Source organism: Vidua macroura, chromosome 4 (assembly GCF_024509145.1).
Source record: "Vidua macroura isolate BioBank_ID:100142 chromosome 4, ASM2450914v1, whole genome shotgun sequence".
NCBI lineage: Eukaryota > Metazoa > Chordata > Aves > Passeriformes > Viduidae > Vidua > Vidua macroura.
The window spans coordinates 5,122,086-5,142,546 of record NC_071574.1 but is presented as its reverse complement, the minus strand read 5'-3'; the positions used below and the strand labels follow the sequence as shown (position 1 = coordinate 5,142,546).

At 39.1% G+C, this 20,461-nt stretch overlaps 1 protein-coding gene across 7 annotated transcripts in view; it reads left to right on the top strand.

The window, feature by feature from the left end:
- INPP4B (inositol polyphosphate-4-phosphatase type II B) overlaps positions 1-20,461 on the top strand; it is a 105,915-nt gene that overhangs the window by 46,029 nt on the left and 39,425 nt on the right. For 6 of the 7 annotated variants that reach the window (XM_053976417.1, XM_053976421.1, XM_053976423.1 and 3 more), the window contains 4 exons: positions 1,903-2,047; positions 12,509-12,681; positions 14,195-14,318; positions 15,204-15,321. In XM_053976417.1, the coding sequence (XP_053832392.1) occupies positions 1,903-2,047; positions 12,509-12,681; positions 14,195-14,318; positions 15,204-15,321 (560 nt within the window). The remainder of the gene's footprint in view (positions 1-1,902; positions 2,048-12,508; positions 12,682-14,194; positions 14,319-15,203; positions 15,322-20,461) is intronic. The other variant, XM_053976424.1, reaches the window with a different exon arrangement.

Genomic DNA, 20,461 nt, shown 5'->3' with positions numbered 1-20,461 from the left:
CAAAGGGAGAAAGGTACAAAGGAAAGGGAAATTAGATTGCTGCAGCCTCTCTGAGCAACCTCAGTTGCATATTCCTCAGCAACTTCAGTGACTGAAAACTCTGAAGCTCCCTGATACTCTCTGGAGGATTCTTCATAGAATCCTTCTCCCCAAAATTATACTTGTAGGTGGAAAAATCAGTAGTTTCACACATATTCTAAATGTTTTTTCAGGATTGCTTGAGGTGGAAACTTTTGAAGGAATCTATACCTGCCCTCTGTCTTTTGAATTTTAATTGTATCTAAGTGTACGTGAATATCAAATACTCACGTGTCTAATGTTTTATTTCATGTACAGGTGCAGATATTACCATGTGTTGCATTGTACATGCAGCACTTTAAACAGCTGTGGAATAAATGCAGTTCTGCTTGGATGTGACCAACTTGTAAATTAACAGCATCTTTTTCATAGTATGGTTAAAGCAGGTTTATCTAGGGAGAAAATGAAACCATTGTTTCCATGTTCACCTGTAAACTGGATGCTGACTTGTCCTTAAGGCTGCCCACAAGAATGCTCCAGGAATCAGGTTTGGGGAGCTGGAGGAGAGGATCTCTGTTGTGCAGCTTGAGAAAGTCCATGCTTCTGTCTGTGGGCCCACGTGATGTCTCTTAGGTCAGGATGCCACTTGTCACAGGTTGTGTCCTCAGGAGGAGGGAACAGGGAAAGATAAGATCCCTCTAGTCAGGCTGAAGTGTGGCATATAGTTGAAAAGTAATATTAGATTTAAATGTTTGCCTTAGTAGTAGTTCTAGATTTGCCTCCACTCAGAATCCAAGGGTTGCCATTTATATGGAACTATGGTATTTCTCTGAGTTCTCAGTTTTCTTTAACCTTCTCTCTTGTTATGTTCAAAACTTCATTTTTGTGCCTGAAGACCTGACAAATACATAATGCTTCTGGCACTGTAAAGTACAAAACAAAGTAGTGATTCCCGTTTTTAACCCTCAAGCAAACTCTGGTTGCTCTGCATTATTTTCAGAATGACTCAGCATTGAAACATGTACTTGGAGAGGGGAGGCTGGATTATGTGGGTTTGTTATGGTTTGGTTTTAGTCTGATTGCATGTCTTGTGTACAGCCTCATTTCTTGTATGGCTTGGTTTTTTCCTTCTTATTCAGTGCTGCAAAAGTAGCTGCAAAAGTTTTGATTTCTGCAGCATCCAGCACCTGAAGGACCCTCCCTATATCACTGTTCCGTAACAGCTCTTTCTTACGCTCCACATTATTTCTTTTGTTCTCTGCTTGTACAGAATTTTTCCTACCACTCTATTACTTCTGTAATTCTCTTACTATAAACTCAGTTAAGTGTGATGGTTGCAGTTTATGTGAGAGGTGAGGAACGAAACTGAAATGGTGTTACCTAATAAATACGCCATGACAGCAAGTTTCTCATTCTAGTTCTTGAATTTAACATTTTCTTCAGCAGATAAAGTATAGGATATGTTAAATTATCAAAAAGAGGTTATTAAGTACTGTGACAAAACTGGCCCACACAAGGTTTGATTTGGCAAGCCTTTGAGTGTGTCTATACTCCTTAAAGTATCATTTAAATAGATAAGCTGCTCAGTTCCTTGCTAGACCTGAAACTTTGTCTGCATTTTTATGTCGAGTTTGAAGCACTTGTTCTCCAGTGTCTAAAACCACAAGAGTTTGTGTTCATTTACACTGCAAGAAAGATCTCCATGAAAAAGGCTCAGGTTGGTAATAGGCTGAAGGATGAGAGGACCAGTCATATGCTGACATCTAATATTTCTAGTAATTTGCACGTTGGTCTCAACTTCAGGGGTTAATAAGTTACTATTGTCTCTATTTTTTTTTTTTTTAATTCTTCAGTAACATGCAGTGATAATTCTGCTCTTTTCAGGACAGGGTGTGGGCCAATGTGGCAAAGAGTTTGAACTGCCTTATTGCCATGGTGGACAGACTGCTTGAAAAAGACAACATGAGCAACATTAAAGAGGGTGAAAATGAGCCCTCAGCAGCAGATTGCAAGGTGTTGCATACAAGAGGTAAGCAACCCCCCCCTAATTTTTATTTTTTAATCGTTGACAAGAGTAAATAAAAATTTACACAGCTACAGAAAAGTCATCTAGAGAAGACTTGATTGTATCTTTGATGAGAGTGCTAATAGCAAGGTTTTGCACACTTATAGGGAAGTTATTTATCAAAGTACAGCTTTGATGTGTGCTCAGACTGCTTGCCATGCTCAATTGTTTGTGCTAGAGTGTAAACCTTTTGAAACCACAATGTTTTCTTTTTGTAGGCTGATGTAATTTAATTTACTTTTGATTTTACTTGCATGTAGTATTTTGAGGAAAAAAAATTAGACTGTGTCTTACCCCACAGAAAACTTGTAAGGAAAGGTGAACATTCTGTATCAGTGTCACTCTCCTGCAAATGCTTCCACTTTTCTGAGGTGATATACTGATTTTTATTTTCTAATTTGATAAAATTCATGTTTACCTGGATATACCTGTCAGCCTGTGTCAAAAGGTCAAGTGGAATAATTCTATGGGATGATGTAAAGAAAATTTTGTCCACGGTGGGTCCTTGTCACCTTCTGATCTTCTCTTATGGCTTATTCATGTTTGCATTCTTGATGCATAGATTAGATCTGCTTAATAAGTCTGATGAGATTTTGTAGTCTGAAAGTGTATTGCAACAAATGAAACAGATCCTTAGTGGCAGTGGTGGTAGTCCTAATGCAAGGAAATCAGAGCCAACCTTTGTGCCACTCTTCAGCTAAATAACACAACTCCCCATATAAAACAACCGACCAGCACAACTAGTTTATTTTTATGGAGCTTTGTATAGTTTCAACTTTCTTTTTTTTTTTTTTTCATTGTGCATTTTATCCTGTATATTCCCTTACATGTTCTCCACAGAACTTGATTACATCATTTTATATAAAGAGTTTTGAAGTTATCAGTACTCAGTTGTAATTTCTTTCTTACATAACAAGAAATAAAATTACTTTTTTTAGATTTATGTCATTTGTGTAGTACTGGTGAGTTTTGTGAATTCCGGTTGTGGTATTGATTTTTAATGCAGCTGTAACATCTGCATTTTACCAGTATGAGAGGATTGTGCTGGAGGCCTTGTTTTCAGTGCAAGATGTGTTGGACTTGATTTTGTATGGTCAGTCCAGAGAGCAACCTATTCCTTATCTGTTTGGTTCTCTAAGTTTCTGTCTACCAGGCATGTAATGTTGGAGAGGAAGGTGATGTAATCTCTGTTCTCTAGTGAAGGCTTGCAGGTGAAAAATATCAACACAGCTTTCTATACCTTTCCTGCCTTCCTCAGAGAAGTTACAAATATTTAACAGCTAGGTAGGTGTAGTTTTGAACTTGGAAGAAACCTTAGATGGTGAACCCAAGCATGCTCATTGTGATTAAAAGAGAAAAACTGAATATTGTTCTTGTTCCTAACTCCCTCCTCTTCCCTGTGGTGCTAACAAGCTTTGGTGTTATTGTTAGAAGTCCAGCATGTCTTCTAGAAATGTTTTGCAGGTAAAGTGGTAGTAGTATTCTTTCTCCCAAACTTTCCTCCAAGTGACTGCAGTGCACTTGTGTGTGTATGCATTGACACACATGTTGTGGGTTTTGTCTGTATTTCATAGTTGTGGAACAAAAGCTCTGATTTCCAGACCTCCTTCCTCTTTCTGAAAAAAAAAAAAAAAAAAGGTATGAATTAGGATAGTTATTTTGGAATGCTTTCTGACATGCCTATTTCATGCCAGCATGAACTTTTACATAATTTCCTTCACTCTCTTCAACCCCCTGAACATCTCCACTGCTATACACCATGTTATGGATTTAAGCAGTTCATTTGAGTCTTTAATTCTAGTGTGCTCATAGCTTTGATTCAGGCTCACACCCTACACAGGCAAATGGAATATTGGTTAGAGCTTTTAGGTCACAAGCCAAAAAAAAAAAAAAAAAAAAAAGGAAAGTTACATCATTTTAAGTACTATAATAAGCAGCCATCAAGTAGAATGAAAGGTAGATCTTGCTTAGCAATAATAATAACAGTAATGGTTAGAAAATTATAGATGAGTTTCATCCAGCTGAAAAGTTGTCTTCTGGAGCTGGTGGGCCAAGGACACAAAAAATATCTAACTGCTATGGTGCTGGAATAGATTTCCTTTTTCCTTCATTTCAGAGCCATCCCTATTTCTCTTGAATCATTACAGGTGTCCTTCAGTGAGAGCAGTCAATGCTTTTGTTGAGTTGTCCTGAAAGTTCTGTAACAGTCCCTCAAATGAGAACTGCAGAGATTTGTAGGGCAGACTGCTGTGTTTTCATGTTCTTTTTGAGTAAGACATCATTTTAGGAATGCCTTGGACAGTTTACAGGACTTTCAAGGTCATAAAGCGCTGGAGATGTTTTAAAATTGCTTTCTTTTATAGGACTAATTTGAAAGATGGAGCTTTCCAAAGAGCTATCCAGGTGTATGCTAAAGTTGGTTCCCTAATGATTTGCAAAACTTTGGGGCCAGAATTTTTCATGCTTGACTTCTCTGTGAGAGTGTAGGTTTAGATGTTTGTTTTTCTCTGCATCTCCTTCTCTGAAATTTAACATGAAACCCTAAGGGTGCACTGTGCAGCACCTACACAGAGGTTGAGATTCCAAGTTTGCAGTTGCACATTTGGCCTTAATTCTGCTTTATTTTGGACTTGAAGCCTAGTTGTGAGTTCACAGCATTTTCCTAGATACAAAATCACGCCGTGTGTACACCCATAGATAAATTTCTAAAATTACAGACTTTTGTGCTACTTAAAATTCACAAATGTGACATAAATGGAAAGCTTGCCACATCTTGCTTATATATTATACATAATTTGAGTGTATTTGAGCATAATGTATTTCATTAATGCTGCAAATGTATGGGCACAGATTGATCTTTGAGTCTGAAACTGCTTTAGTTAATCCTCAGAGAAATTGGGCTGCTTTTGTAAGAAAAAAGAATACAGTTTTGAACAAAAACTTCACAAATATGCCTTGAAGTATGGGATGAAATTTCTGCTTATTTAGTGAACCTGACTGGTTTTTTTTTGTAGCATATAGCAATGAAAAATCTTTCACAGAATGCACACCTGTTCATTTTAGATGATAGAAAATGGTACGACAATAATTTGATGCAATAGCATCTTCATATAAATATAGATGTTGTTGTAACTTAGAGTTTCCTAAAGTAGGTTTATATTTGCAGTCTCAGTGACTGTGGCATTGTGTGATCTTACTCTTTTTTTTTCCAAACATGTTTATATTTGTTGTTTGGAATCTTTGTAATTGGAAATATTGGAGCACTTCTTTTTTTCCTGTACTCTGCCTTTCATCGTGAATTTTACCTTCCTTAGTCTTAACTTTTCATGCAGTCTGACCTTTGAGTGTATTCTAAAGACTGAATTTGAGTTACAGTTACCAAGGTAACATGCTATGGTTTCATCAGTTGCAGGATTATGAATCCTCTGCAGGATAAATCAGGAAGAGTAGAAGGATTTTTAAGGAGAGGGTTTTTTTTTGTTGTTGTTGTTGTTCTTCTAACTCTAGTCTGGTTTGCCTTGGAGAAATACGTGACAACATATTTCTTTTTACTTTCGCCTTTTCATTTCCCATGAGAGTTGGAATGTGAAAGCCTGTCCTGCAGCATTAGAGGTGCCAGTGAAACACAGCAGTTTGCTCCTGTGCTTACACAGCCCCTGACAGATCTCCATGTTTGGCTGCTGAAAGCGGCTGTTGTTTCCATCTGCTTCTTGTGCCATCCCATCAGAGCTCCTGCCCAGCTATTCCTTCGCTGGCTCTGGGTGATAACTCCCTCATTTGATACATACAGGATCCACCACATTATCACAAACAATTTGAGTTGCTGGTGTGATTGCACCTTTATTTTGAATTTTCAGTGAATTATGGGATATTAAGCTCTGTGAATTGGCCTTTGATAACCTTCAGCACAGGTGGCAAAGAGCACCTGGGGAACGTTGCTGCATTTCCTAGTTGGAATTGGAGGAAACCTCTGTTCATACTCACATTGCTACAGACATATGTGGGTTAATTTTTCTTGTATTATCTCATACCTTTTGGGGACTATATAAGTCGAGATTCAAAATTTCTAACTTTCAGGGCCCTGGGGATGGGCACTGCATCTTTTCAGTGCATCCCTTCCACTGCAATGCTGGTAGAAGGGAAATCAAGCCATGTTCTAGTGGGAAATAAAGCCATATTCTAGTTTTATTTGCATATTCAGAAAAGCTTTTATTATGAAATATCATTTAGTCAGGAAGATGAAAAGTTTTTCTGTGGTCTGTGTCCTTGAGTAGCAGACATAATTTATTTAGAGAAATCACATGTAAAACGCTTTTTCCTTCCCTTCCTCTTCCTTTTCTTTTAAGCTTGTCTTTGCATGATTTTATTTATGCTTTTTTCTTTTCCTTTTCCCTCTCACTTCTGTGTCATCGTTTTCTTTTTGCTGGGATCTGTACCTGGGCTGAATGTAGCCCAGCAATACAAGACAACCCCTTCTCTCCAAGTACTTTGGCTAAAAACAGAAGCTGAAAAATATGTAAGGGAAAGAAAGACGATTTAACTGGATCAACAAACAAGATATCAGAATATTTAGTTGCACAGCATTCACAGAACATTCCTATGTTTAAAGTGTATTAGATTTCCTTAGCTTTGTGTTTTATTACCTTTGTCTTCTCTTTCTGTTTTCATTGTGACTAAATGTGCTGAGATTCTCGTGTATGTATGATTAGATGGTTTCGTGTCTAACTATGAATCCATGTGACAGTGTAGAAAATCTTAGATGATTGCAATGGAATAATAAATCCCAAGAATTCAAAATTTCTGGACATCCAAACTGTGCAAAGTAAACTGCTACTTTAAAGTGCAGGAATACCAGGAAAACTTATTCAGGTTTTTATTGTTCCTGCGAGAACTGCTGCAGCATTGTGAGTACAAAGCCTCCTCCTTTTTCAAAGAGCTTAGCCCTCAGCTGGAGTTAAACTGAGCTCCAAGAGCTGAGTGGCAAAATAAAGAAATAAGGCACTGACCTTTTTATGGTGCAAAGTTGAATATGTGAAGTCTTCTAAGTCAGTCTTTTTAAACCTCCCTTTAAAAAAATATGCATTAAAAGACAGTTCCTGTCCTAGGTGAGTAAAATCAAATTCTGGGTTAATTATTTCATGCTGATTTTAGGGATTTACTGTTGCTCTGTGTTGGTTGGCTGGTTTGATTTGCCTGCCTTTTTCCTTAAAACAGAGTTTGTCTAATGTTCACTTTGTGATATCAAGACAACTCATTTATGTTGTTTTACCTCTATTATTTCAATTGTCTCACGGATTATTTTTATGGTCAAGTAGTAAATGATTAATTTAAATGAAAGGTTACCTCGTGGGTATCTGCTGTTATATTTATATGTCACATTTATGTTTATATATGTTACATTTATATGTCTGTAGTGCCCTCCTTTGCTTTAAGACAAGGACATTATGCATTCTTCTGCTTTTTATTTAAGGTACGTTTTTTAACTTCACACCATTTAAGTTTTGAAGTGACTTCAAGCCATTCATGGATTTTAGGTGGCACAAATAGCAGTGACAAAATTGGCTTTTTTAATCTGTTGCTAGGGCTAAAGGAGGTAGGACTACTATGCTGAAGCATCCTTTTTGGTTACCAGCATATTTTAATAAGCATTTCAGTGGGCCTCACTTTGAAAAGACCAGGAGCTTGCTTTTCTGCCAAACTTTATCAAATTTAACATGTGGTCTGACATACTGCGACTTGGCTAGGGGCATGCAGAACTGACTAGCTGGGTGCTAAGCAGGTCATTTGCCTGTACAGGCCTGTTGATTACAGGAACATGGGACTGAAGGGCATTTTCCAGTAACCAGAGAGCAAATCCTGTCACAGACTGAGCTGCCACCACTCTCTTGGCAATGGACGTGGAATATTTTACTCAGTGCTTTGCTGAACATGGACTTTTGTTTTAATCTCATTCTAACTGCATAACGGTGGTACTATCTTTTTAGTTTCATCCTTCCATTCTTTATTTTAATATGTTTATTTTTTATGCCTTGTTTTAGTTTCCAGTGGCTGACTAGCACTGGTTTTGTACTGAGTTTCTTTGCTTCATCAGGAGACTCTGACAGTTCTTCTGGATGCTAAGTGTTCCAAACTGACAGGCTGCCCATGTCATTTTAGCAACCTGACAGTCATCCTGGAGTCTCCTTGTTGCTTCTGTTCTTGCTCCTAGTCTCTTTTTTTTCAGATGTTCACTCATTCAGTTAATTCTTCATCCTTTTTCAAACGATTTTCCTCTGTGTTGTGGATACAAATCTTGTGATTTTAATTTAAAGGAAAGTTGAGATCTGAAGACTCAATGTGTGTGAGTCTGTGAATGTGTTAAAAGCAATAATTTGTATTATTCCTTTCCTGAAATGATTCTACAAAGGTATTCTGAAAGATTATATGTTCTAAAATGTACACAAAGTGATTCTACAAAGTCACTCTAAGAGAACTCTACTTTAGACATGTCAGCTCCCTGTACAAATGTCTATTTATGAATTGCATTAGTATTATATATTTATGCCTTGCATACAAGACAATATTTTTTTTTCCAAAAATCTACAGAATTTACTTGTAAGCTTCAAAATACAATTTTTATTTGTTTGTTTGTTTCACAAACTTCAGTTTCACAGTGCTTCTCAGTTTCAAGGAACAACTTACAAGCTGCAGTATATACATATGAGTAGCTGTTAGTGCTGAATTTTTGGACCATGGTGCATTGTTAGTGAATGGTCCTCATTCATATTCCTGCTGGAGTATTTGCAGCAGGACATCCTGCATAACAAGTGACACGGTGAAATTTAACAGAGCAAAAATTGAGCACCTTTTTTTTTCTTCCTAGAGTTGGCTTTTCTAAGATCTCAGTCTCTGATGCAACTCTTATTTTGATTTTAAATAAAGCATAAGCATGAGAATATACTTGTCTATTCAGGAACATTCTTTTTTTTTTCAAGAAACAATGCAGTCCCTGTCAGATTTGCCAACTACATCCACCTTCTGGGGATTGGACATCCTTATTAACTGAGACTGAGAAGTTTCAGTGTGAGTAAGAAGCAGAAGATTGTTTTGGAAAATCTAATCACACAAAGGTTGTCCTCTTTACTAGTGACATGTGCAACTCTATATTCTATAATAATTTATATTTTCTCAGTTGCTAGGGTAAGGTTTTCTACAAATTTACAATTTTTATTGTTTACCAAAAAGCCAAATGCATATGTAAGTAAAGCTCTGTATTCTTTGGGACATTAAGTACTCAGTAGGATTTGTTCTTAATACATTTAGTATGAATGTTCTTCAATACAAAAATTACCTTGAGAATTTAAAATCTTTGAATTCCTTTTAAATGCAACTATTACAGACAAAACTGCTTATGTTAGTAAATTAATAAGTTAGTATTCCAAACATGTAGTCTCCCCTCAAAAAATGTTGTGAGAAAATTATCTTGAAGCTATCACAAGGTATGTGCAAATTTGGAAAATCATAATAGAAGGTGGTTATCATTTGTTTACTGCCAACCTACAAGGCTGCATGGAGAAGAATCCACTTAGATTTGTTCTGGGTCCAGTATTCAGTATTTTTATTACTGACTTGCCTTATGAAATATGGATGAGGCATATTAAATTTGCAGGTGCTTAAAGCTGGGAGAGGCTTTAAGCAATGTGGGAGCAGGATTATAATGGATCCTGATGAAACAGAGCACTGAAGTATTAGAATGCAGTTCAGCAAGGAGAAATACAAAGTTATGTTCCTGAAGAAAGAGAAATCCACAGTGCAGATGGGCTGGTTAAGTGGCAGCTCAGTAAAAACAGATCTAAAAGTATTATGCGACTTGTGGCCAGTATGTGACCCTCTCTGTTCATAAAATTAAAGAATGGTTTGGGTTGGAAGGGACCTGAAAGGGCATCTCATTCCAACCCATCTGCAGTGGTTGGGCAGGGGCACCTTCCACTAGACTAGGTTGCTCAAAACCCCAGTCAGCCTGGCCTTGAACACTTCCAGGGATGGGGCATCCACAGCTTCTCTGGGCAACCTGTGCCAGTCCCTCATCACCCTCACTGTAAAGAATTTTGTCCTAATATCGAATCTAATCTTTCAGTTTGAATCCATTCCCCCTTCTTCTGTCCATACATGCTCTTCTTTTATGAAAAAGGCTGTCAGAAATGCTCTTTAGCCCTGTCCACATAACCTGAAATTGTAATTTCAGGTTCAAGAAGTGTAGTTAGTTCTAGAATTTCTGCTTTTTCTGCCCTGGCAGAGTATTTGCCCACATCCTTGGCTGTGTCTGTATCCAGCTCTACTTACCCATGGAAGAAGTGCAGATGTCTGTTTGCTGTACCTTCAAGTCTACTTTGAAATGGCCAAGTATAATCTTTTTCATTATTTGCTCAAGTAAGAAGCAGCCAGCAAACTCTAGTCTTACCACATACAGCCCTGCTTATCGGTTCAGTGTGCATTACATCTTTTGATCTTATTTTGCTGCTGTTGCTTTTATTGGCATGTATTTATTGCTTAAATTAATAAAGGGTTGTAATTTGACTTGAAAGGAGAGTTCAGATTGCCTGATCTGTCTACACTGACTTCCAATGCATCACATTTTTTTGTCTACCTTATTTCTAAACTCATCTGTGTTTTGCAGCAGCCTCTGGTTGTTCTTTTGCTTTTGTTCCCTGGAATAAACACCTCAGTTAGTCCTTGTTATTTTCTCCTCATGAAGAGGGGAAATCAAGTTGCTGCTCAGCCTTTTTCATCAGCTTAAGGAGATTAAAGTCTAAATCTTGGTAGCTCTACCCTGCAAGCTCTCCATTTTTCCAGCAGTCTCTTTGAAATGTGTACACCAGACCTTGGCACGCAGCGTGTCATCACTCTGTTAGTCAATGACATGTATGAAATCACCTGGAGCTTGTACCTGGGGGTGGCTTATAATCTGTTGTGTCAGGATGACACTCACTTCAGAACTGCTGTTTTCCAGGGAATGCTTCCTCTGTATTACCCATGGTTAAATATATGTTAAAACACGATTGTCTGACCACAAAGACAATAAAGGAGCTCAGGTTGTTCTCTTTGCCTGCTCTGTCCTTGTTCCCCTTTCCTGCTCCTTACTTCCTCTAATTTCTCCCAGCTTTCAGAGCTCTCTCCAGTCTTCTTGGCTACAGTTTTATTAATTTATATGTTTTTTCTGGAGATCAGCCAAATTGACTGGCAACAGGCAGCTGCGTCTTCCTGCCTAAAGAACTTCCTCAGTACAAACGAGTTTTTACCAGCCTGACTTAGAATGTTACCTGAAACAGCATGCTGCTGTCTTGCACCTAATTACAACAGATTTTAATTATCATTGATTCTTAATTACCCTAAGCTACAGAAAGTATGAGCCAATTATGGATTGTTGCATTCCCAACTTTTATATAGATTCTTCTAGAGTGATGATTTCCTTCATTTCAAACTGTACAATGAAACTGAGATGTAGGGGATTTGTTTGTTTGTTTTTATTATTTGCTCAACTTAGAGGGTAGGCAAAGCCATATGCAACTACAATGCAGGTCTGATTTTATTAAATCCTGTAAAATGCAGGCACAATTGGCATTATTGGGCAAGTTTATGTAAGGTGTTCTGATTTTCCTCCATTCCTAGTTATCACTGTTTCATTTGTAATGCATTAAGGAATCACATTTTCCAAGCATTTCACTAGGGTTTTTATTTTAATATTCCTAGCATGTATTTTAATAGAGCAAAACATGTTTCAAAATAGTTCTACATCTCTCCGATAGAAATAGCTGGAAATGAGTTCAATATCTCTAAATATTTAAAGAGAACAATATAGAGAGAAGCTTAAAAAAAAAAGTAATATGATCTGAAGCTTATTCTATTTCCAGCCTGTAGATTAAGCAGGTGATACCCTTCCATGTACCTATTTGTTATTGTGCTTTGCCCTTCAGCAGCCACTTTTTCTTTAATATATGGTTATTCTCTTTGCTTTTGCATTTTTGATGCTACTTCATTTCTTACATAGCCAGTTGTAAGTCCTGGAAAGAACAGGAGATCTTCATCTCCACTGCATTAATCTTTATGTGCTAAATGAGGTTTTATGTGTTTCCCTGTATGCTCTGTTTGTGACACTTAAATACAAGTTTTACAGAGATGCTGGGACTGTTAGAAAAGGCCATTGTTTCAGAGTGCAGTTGAATTCAGGTCAGGGATTTAACCCCATTCCCAGTGGTAAGATGGAGTCCTACTTATAAGCATGTTCTCTAGTGGCATTTGTGGTCCCACAATGGTCTGATGAGAGCTGCAGGGGTTGTTTTAAAGGGAAGGGTGTTCTACACAGCTGCTGCTGCCGTCCTTCCTTGTGGAAAAGGGCTTTTCACTGCGAGTTTTCCACTTTGGAACAGATGACCTGTTTTGTTCTAGGTGACTGGTATGAGCAGCTGTATCCACTGGTGATTACACTGAAGGAGTGCATGGGAGAAGTGGTGACCAGGGCCAAGCAATCCATGGCGTTTGTCCTGCTCCAGGAACTTGCCTGTGGTTTGCCCCAGTGTTTGATGCTGACCCTAAGAAGAGACATCGTCTTTAGCCAAGCAGTAGGTTGTCTTGTGTCACTTACTTCCTTCTGTTGTTGTAGTTATAAGCATACTCTTCATGCCAGTGTTTGTGTTTTGTGGTTTGTTTGTTTGTTTGTTTTGCTGTGTTTTTTCCTTCCAATCTGACACAACTTTTTCATTTATTTTCCATGATATTCACCTAAATATTTTATAATGTGATAGGAAACTAAATAGTAAGTAGAAACCCATAGTACTTCTACCACTGAGTCAGAGAAGCAGGTCTGCAATGGACTGGGAAAGTTGCCTAATCCTGCCTTTGCACAAAGAAAGATCCAGAAATCTGTTTTTAGACTTCCTAGATTACATAGTTCTCAAGTCTAGTTTTGAATATGTCTTGCTGACATTCATAATTGAAGAATCACAGAATAGGTAGGGTTAAAGGACTCTGGAGATCATCCACTCCAATCCAACCCCCCTGCCAAGGCAGGGTCACCTGGAGCAGGTGACACAGGAACACACCCAGGTGGGGTTGGAATATATCCAGAGAGGGGGACTCCAAATTCTCCTTAGTCAGCCTGTTCCAGTGCTCTGCCACCCTCAGTGTAAAGAAATTCTTCCTTATGTTGAGGTGGAATGTCTTGTATTTCAGTTTATGGCCTTTGCTCCTCATCCTGTTGCTGGGGGCCACTGAAAAGCATCTGGCACATCCTCCTGGCACTCACATAAGAGAGATGCTCCAGACCCAAATCATTTTTGTGTTCCTTCTCTGGACTCTCTCCAGGAGCTCCTTGTCTTCCGTGTCCTAATGAGCCCAGAATTGAACACAGCACTCCAGATGTGGCCTTACAGGGCACTGGCTAGGCAGCATCCAAGCTAGGGGGATTTTTTTTTCTCCTGGTTGCATTGGAAATGGAGAGCAGATTATTTGTTTTCAGTTTGCATTGGAAATGGAGAGCAGATTATTTGTTTTCAGTTTGTAGCAATATTTTAAGTGTTTAAAGACTATTAGCATGTCTTTCCTTAGAACGGTCTTCCCTTGGCAAATAACTGAAGCTCTTTATGTCTTCTCCTGTAGATTATGTTTTTTCAGATAGATTTTTCTCTAAATATTTCACTTAATTTCTCCCTTAAGTTGTATGTTGCAACTGCCAAGGAGATTCAGTTGCATTAGATGTTGAACCACTTTCAAATCCATTACAATTCACATAATTCACATCATAATTCACAGTTTTACACGTTCAAAGCCTGACAAGTGAGGTTCTGGTCTGATTTATGTCAGTGTAAATAACACACAATGACACAAAACAAATTAAGCTTATCTAATATAAATTAACAGACTATTTCACTACTTTATACACCAAAAAAAAAAAAAAAGCATCAAAATATGTTATTATGAAATCATGTATACAGTCACTAAACAGAAATACCTCTGCTGTTTTCTCAAATACATAGGTGTTACCTCTGTGGTGTATAATGATAGCAAGCCTCATTTTAACTATTTGTCTTGTAACAGTGCACCTCTTAATTGCACGTGTTTTCATTATCTTTACAGCTCGCTGGATTGGTCTGTGGTTTCGTGATCAAATTGCACACAGGTTTACATGACCAAGGATTTTTACAACAGCTTCATACTGTTGGATTGCTCGTGCAATATGAAGGACTCCTTAGCACATACAGTAAGTATTGTTCTTGGACAAAGTTCCTTATGTACCCAACCCAGAAGTTTACCCAGGAAGTTATTTTAACCCCCTGCTCTGTTTCCAGTAATTTGGCTTGTTGAATCAAATACTGTCCTTACAAGACAGTAGGCCTGCACAACTGAAGTCATTGACACTGTGTTGTCAATTCTGCAGCAAAAATTATAAATCTGTTTCATTCTGTGTTCCATGCAGACCTGACCCAAAATACCAGGTTTATAAAGCTAATCTAAATAGCAGATTTAAACACTTACTACCTTTATAAGCCTTGGCCATGATCACCAGTGCTGATAATGTGAAGATAGCCTGAAAATGGTTTCATAGTTTGTTGCAGGTGCCATTATTTTGATATGTATTAAAAAGGAAATTTGGAGGGAGAAATTGCCTTATGTTTCAAACTTTGAACAAGATCTATTGGAATCATTCCCCAAATCAGAGATTTTGACTAAAATAGAGGAATTTAGCATTTGTGCAGCTTTTTAATGCAGTAGCTCACTTGGAGATAGCTATCTTCTCCATTTTGCATGATGCATGTTGTTATTCTCAAAGCCTTTGTCCTCCATCGGCAGGACAGCCTTTTAAACACTTTCAGAATATACAAAAGTGGCTTTTCTGAAGTTATTCTCTGCCTATATAGAGCAGGCTGATTTTCAGAATTGCTTAATACTCATGCTTACCACTTAGGCCACAGAATTGTCAGCAGTTCAAGAAATCAGTCTGGTTTAATGTAAGTTATTGTAATGTGGATTTAGAACTTTGATTTTTAGATGCACAGACTGGAAAATATAATCCTCATATTGCTTTAACCAATGCATTGTCTGATCTGCCACCTCTGTTAATAATCTCTTTAATCTTCTCATGTAGGTGAAGAAGCAGGGATGCTAGAAGACATGGCTGTGGGCATTTCAGATTTGCAGAAAGTAATGTTTAAAATAATTGAAGCCAAATCAGAAGATTTTTTGCCTATTATAACTGGAAGGCGGTAAGAACTTTGTTTCTTAGAGCCTGGGAAACAAAGCCACAGTTTTAATCTGTAGCCCATGAAACCCAGCTAATGGTTTTCTTGTTGCTGAATTCTATTTTATGGAAAGTGCAATAGTTTTACTTTTCAGAAGGTGTGGTAGTATGGATTCTAAAGGTCAGTAAGCTCTGGGTTATTCTTCTGATAAAAAGCTAAAAGTTCCAGTTACTAATACAAATTAATTAACACAGAACAATGTCTGTGTTGTGCAGAGCTACTGGTTCATTATTCAGGCAGAGATGCTGAATCCTAGATAGGTGACAAGGTCATTATTTACAGATGTTGTCTCTGAGAAACTTTGGTTTTGAATGCCCAGAATTTGTATTTCAGTGTGAGAAATGAAATTGTAAGAGTTAGACCTTGATTGTTTTTAAGATGGAAACAAAAAAAAACTCAGATGCCATTTAGCATTCAAAACTTAGTGGTCATTTTTAAAACTGGAAGCCTTTTTTAGCTGCTGAAAATCACACAGGACATACTCAGTCTCAGAAATCCTTGCACAAAATCACTTAACGTTTATGAATCTCACATAAGTACTGCTGAATATGAGGACATAAACTGCAATACTCCATTAATTTTGGCTATTTGAGGGTTAACAAGATTGGAATGGATTTTTTGTCTTTATTATTATTCTAGTCTGAAGCTCCAAATGCTTTTATTTTGCAGAAATCACTTCCTTAATAGTATCATTATTCTTAAGATGACTGTAAATTAAATTCAGCAACTTTTACAAAATATATGTTTCCTCTGAAGGGGGCTCTCACCACTGGTTTACTTAATTATTCTGGATGATTCACTCTCATCCTCTGTGCTTTCTGAGAAAGGATTGAAATAAATAACAGGAAGGCTGGAGTATGATAGGCAACACATTGGGAATAATTAAGAATAATTATGATGTGTGGATAAAACAGAAGAAATGCATCCTTTGTAAATCACAGCAGTCAAAAATCCTGAAAAATCCAGCATCTACATTTGCTGGCTTGCTGCCATTACGGTGGTACACTGAGCTGTCACACCAGGAGGTCCTGGATTTGAAAGAGACCTGAGCTTTCAGCTGCCTCAGGCATTCTGGATTGATGGAGCAGCCAGTGTTTAGGAAGAAGAGCTACAGCCTGTGATTGCTGTACTGTACTTACTGGCAGATATTCACTGGATGGGATTGGTATCAGAAAAAAATAAAATCTATAAGGCTTTTGTGATGGAGTCCCATTCCTCTTAGAGCTGTGATGAGACTGCTCCTATCAAACAGCATTGGAAGTCAACCATAAAAAGAGAAGATGGTGAAAATCTAGCTATTTTCTAATAATTGTTTAAGAAACCCTCCATTTTTAGATCAGTTTGGTTGTTATATGGTATGGCTCAATAAACGAGAGTCAAGAATGTAGAAACGCAAGACAGAAAATCAAACTACAAATTCTTCTCTTGAAGAGTCAGCATATTCACTTGTAATTGTTTTGTTTTTTTTTTTTTCTAGGGAAGTGCTTAAATCTGACATTCTGTGTGCACAAACAAATCAATCCAAAGTGTGTGGCACTGTCTAGCAGTGCACTGACCTGGTGTGGGTAGCAGACACCAGCCACCAAGGGGAGGTGAAATTCTATTCAGGAACGCACATTCTTTTATTAGAGGCCAAAGTATGCACTTTCTGAACATTCTTTACAGAATCACAGAATATTTTGATTTAGAAAGGACCCACAAGCATCATCAAGTCCAACTCCTGGCCCTGCACAGGGCTTCCCAGGAATCACACTTGGTGCCTGAGAGTTCATGTGCTTCTGGAACTCTGTAAGGCTTGGAGCTGTGACACTTCCTTGGGGAGCCAGCTCAACCTGCTCAACCACTCTCTGGCTGAAGAAACTTTTCCTGACCAACCTAAACCTCCTCTGACACAACTTCAGGCTGTTTCCTCCTGGAGTCGAGTCCTGTCACTGCTCACTGGAGAGATCAGTGCCTGCCCCGCTGTTTCCCCTCCTGATGAAGTTATAACCACAGTGAGGTCTCCCCTCAGTCTCCTCCAGGCTGAACAAGCCAAGTGACCTCAGCCACTCCTCATACAACTTCCCCTCAAGGCCCTTCACCATCCTCGTGGCCCTGCTTTGCACACTCGCTAATGGCTCCGTGTCTTTTTTCTATCGTGGCACCCCAAACTGCCCCCAGCGCTGGAGCTGAGGCGGCCCCTGTGCAGAGCAGAGCAGAGCAGGACAATGCCCTCCCTTGCCCAGCTGCCATGCTGTGCCTGATGCCCCCCAGGACACAGCTGCCCTCCTGGCTGCCAGGGCACTGCTGACTCACATCCAACTTTCCATGGAGCAGGACCCCCAGGGCCCTTTGCACAGCGCTGCTCTCCAGCCTCTCATTGCCCACTCTGTCCCCCAGTACATCCAGGGCTGCCCCATCCCACGTGCAGAATCTGCCACTGGCACTTGTTGAACTTCCTACAAGTGGTGATTTCCCAACTCTAATTTGTTGAGGTCTCTGCAGGGCTTCTCTGCCCTCAAGGGAGTTGACAACTCCTCCCAGTTTACTATCATCAGCAAACTTACTTAGCACTCCTTTGAGTCCTGCATTAATGAAGAAGTTGAAGAGCACAGGGCCGAGGGCAGAGCCTGGCAGAACCCCACTAGTGACTGGACCCCAGCCTGATGTCACCCCCAGCCTGATGTCACCCCCAGCCTGATGTCACCCCCAGCCTGATGTCACCCTGTTCCCTGTAACCCTTTGTGCCCGACCTGTGAGCCAGTTGCTCACCCATCACATAACACGGTGATCCAGCTGTGTGCTGGACGTTTTGTCCAGAAGTATCCTGTGACAGACTGTATCAAAAGCTTTGCTGAAATCCAAAAGGGTTATGTCTGCTGGCTTTCCTAGATCAGCTAGGTGGGTTCATTTATTAGAATGCAGCTCAGAAAGCTGTATCCTGAGCTGCATCACAAGCAGTGTGACCATCTCCACAAGGGAGATGGCTTTCCCTCTCTGTTCTACTCTCATGAGACCCCACCTGCAGTACTGCATGCAGCTCTGGGACCCCACATGAGAAGGGTGTGGACCTATTGGAGTCCAGAGGGTTTAATGAAGATGATCAGAGGGCTGGAGCATTTCTCGTGAAGACAGGCTGAGAGACTTGGGACTGTTCAGCTTGGAGAGGACAAGGCTCCAGGGAGACCTTACAGCATTTTCCAGTACCAAATGGGGTTACAAGAGAGCTGGAGAGGGACTTTTTACAAGGGCATGGAGATACAGGACAAGTCAAACTAAAAGAGGGGAGGTTTAGATTAGATGTTAGGAGGAAATTCTTTGCTCTGAGTGTAGTGAGGGACTGAAACAGATTGCAGTATGAAGTTGTTGATGCCTGATCCCTGGAAGTGTTCATTGGATGAACACTGGAAGTGTTCATTGGATGGGGCTCTGAGCAACATAGGTGAAAGGTGTCCCTGCCCGTGGCAGAGGAGTTGAATTTAGATGATCTTTAAGGTCCCTTCCAACCCAAACCATTCTGTGATTGTGCACGTGAACTTTGAGGTATCACAGTCTCTTACACCATGTTTTCAAGAAAGCTTAAAACTGGACTAGCACTTAAAGCCAAGCTGAAGTGATCTAAAACATTGCACTCAGCTGAAAGAAGAGGTGGGTAAAGAACCTCCAAGCTGACTCGCTGTGACTGACCATGTGTGCATTTTTTTTTCTTTTACAAAGCAAAGTCCATGTAAATTACTTGTTTTGGGTTTACTGCAAGGAGCTAAAGGTGTGCAATTTCAGCCAACTCAAAACAGCTGCAGGATCCATGACACCCAGCCATGTGGGGGTTACCTTTTAGAAGCATTCTACCAGGATTACAAGTGTTTGTCTGTCTTCATATGTGATGATAACAAATATTAGAGAATAATGCAAAGAAAGTTAGAGAGGGATATTTTTAAGCAGTCCTGGTTAGGCAAATCATATACATTTAAATATTAAAGACCTAAATTTATACAGTTTCTTCTTCAATAGATGAAGATTTATTATTTAGTCTCTTAAAACACATGCTCGCTTTCTCCACTCCGTTTTCCTGAAAGGTCATTAAATGTTAAAAATTATGTACTGATTTTTCCATCTCATTGGAAAATGTTGTACCCACCTAATCCATCTCCTGCCTGATAGCTCTGCACTGAATCTAGCCATGAAAGAAAGAAAGCATATGACGATAAAATTTAATGTTATATTTATTTTTATTCTTTAAGTAGAATCATAGACCTGCAAGATCTTTGGCAAACTGGTGTCAAACAAGTCCTCCAGATTTCTTTCAGTCCTCCAGTACTTTGAATTGTTTCTTTTTTTGCCTCCACTTGACTTCAGTACTACTTCTGGACTTTCTAGACAGCTCTGTCATAGCTTTATGGCCTTTTCCATTCACAATCAGAAATGCATTATTTTAATTGTTCAGTTGGTAGCATACTTTTTAAAGTTACCAAGATTATCTCTGAGACTTCAAAAAGTGTTTTGAAAAAGAAAAAAAAAAAGTCAAGGGGGGGGAAGTCTCAAATTGTTCTGATACTAATTTATCATGCCTAAAGATCAGCATTTCTCAGTGTTCTTTCACATGCAGAGATTTGTAGCGACTTTGGGAGTAGTGAAATGTAACAATGCAGTGATTGGGTGGCAGTTTGGTTCTGTAGTGCATGCTCTTTGAATTAGACTAAACCAATGTTTCTTCTCAGGCTCATCAAAGCACTCCATCACAGGAGTGTTCTGGTAGCACTTGACAGCAGCCAGGAGGGCTCTCAGGCAGGCTGAGAATTAATGCTGCTATGCAGAGGTCATGGGAACCACATTCCTTACTATCCTTTGTGCTAACGCTCTATTTCTCTCAAATGAGTGAATCAATTAAACAAAACACAAACTTACCTGGGAAGCAGAACTATTTTGGTTTTCATCCCCCACTCCCTGAGACATGTATTCTCCACTCAGGACTGATATCCCCTCTCAGTGGGGGACATCTGGCATTTGCTCAAAGACAGCATGGCAGTTCTAGCCTGTACTAAACAGATGTTGCTGCCCTTGCTGAATGCAATTGCACTCACAGATCTGGATCCATTTTAATTTTTTCTCAGATATATGAGCAGGA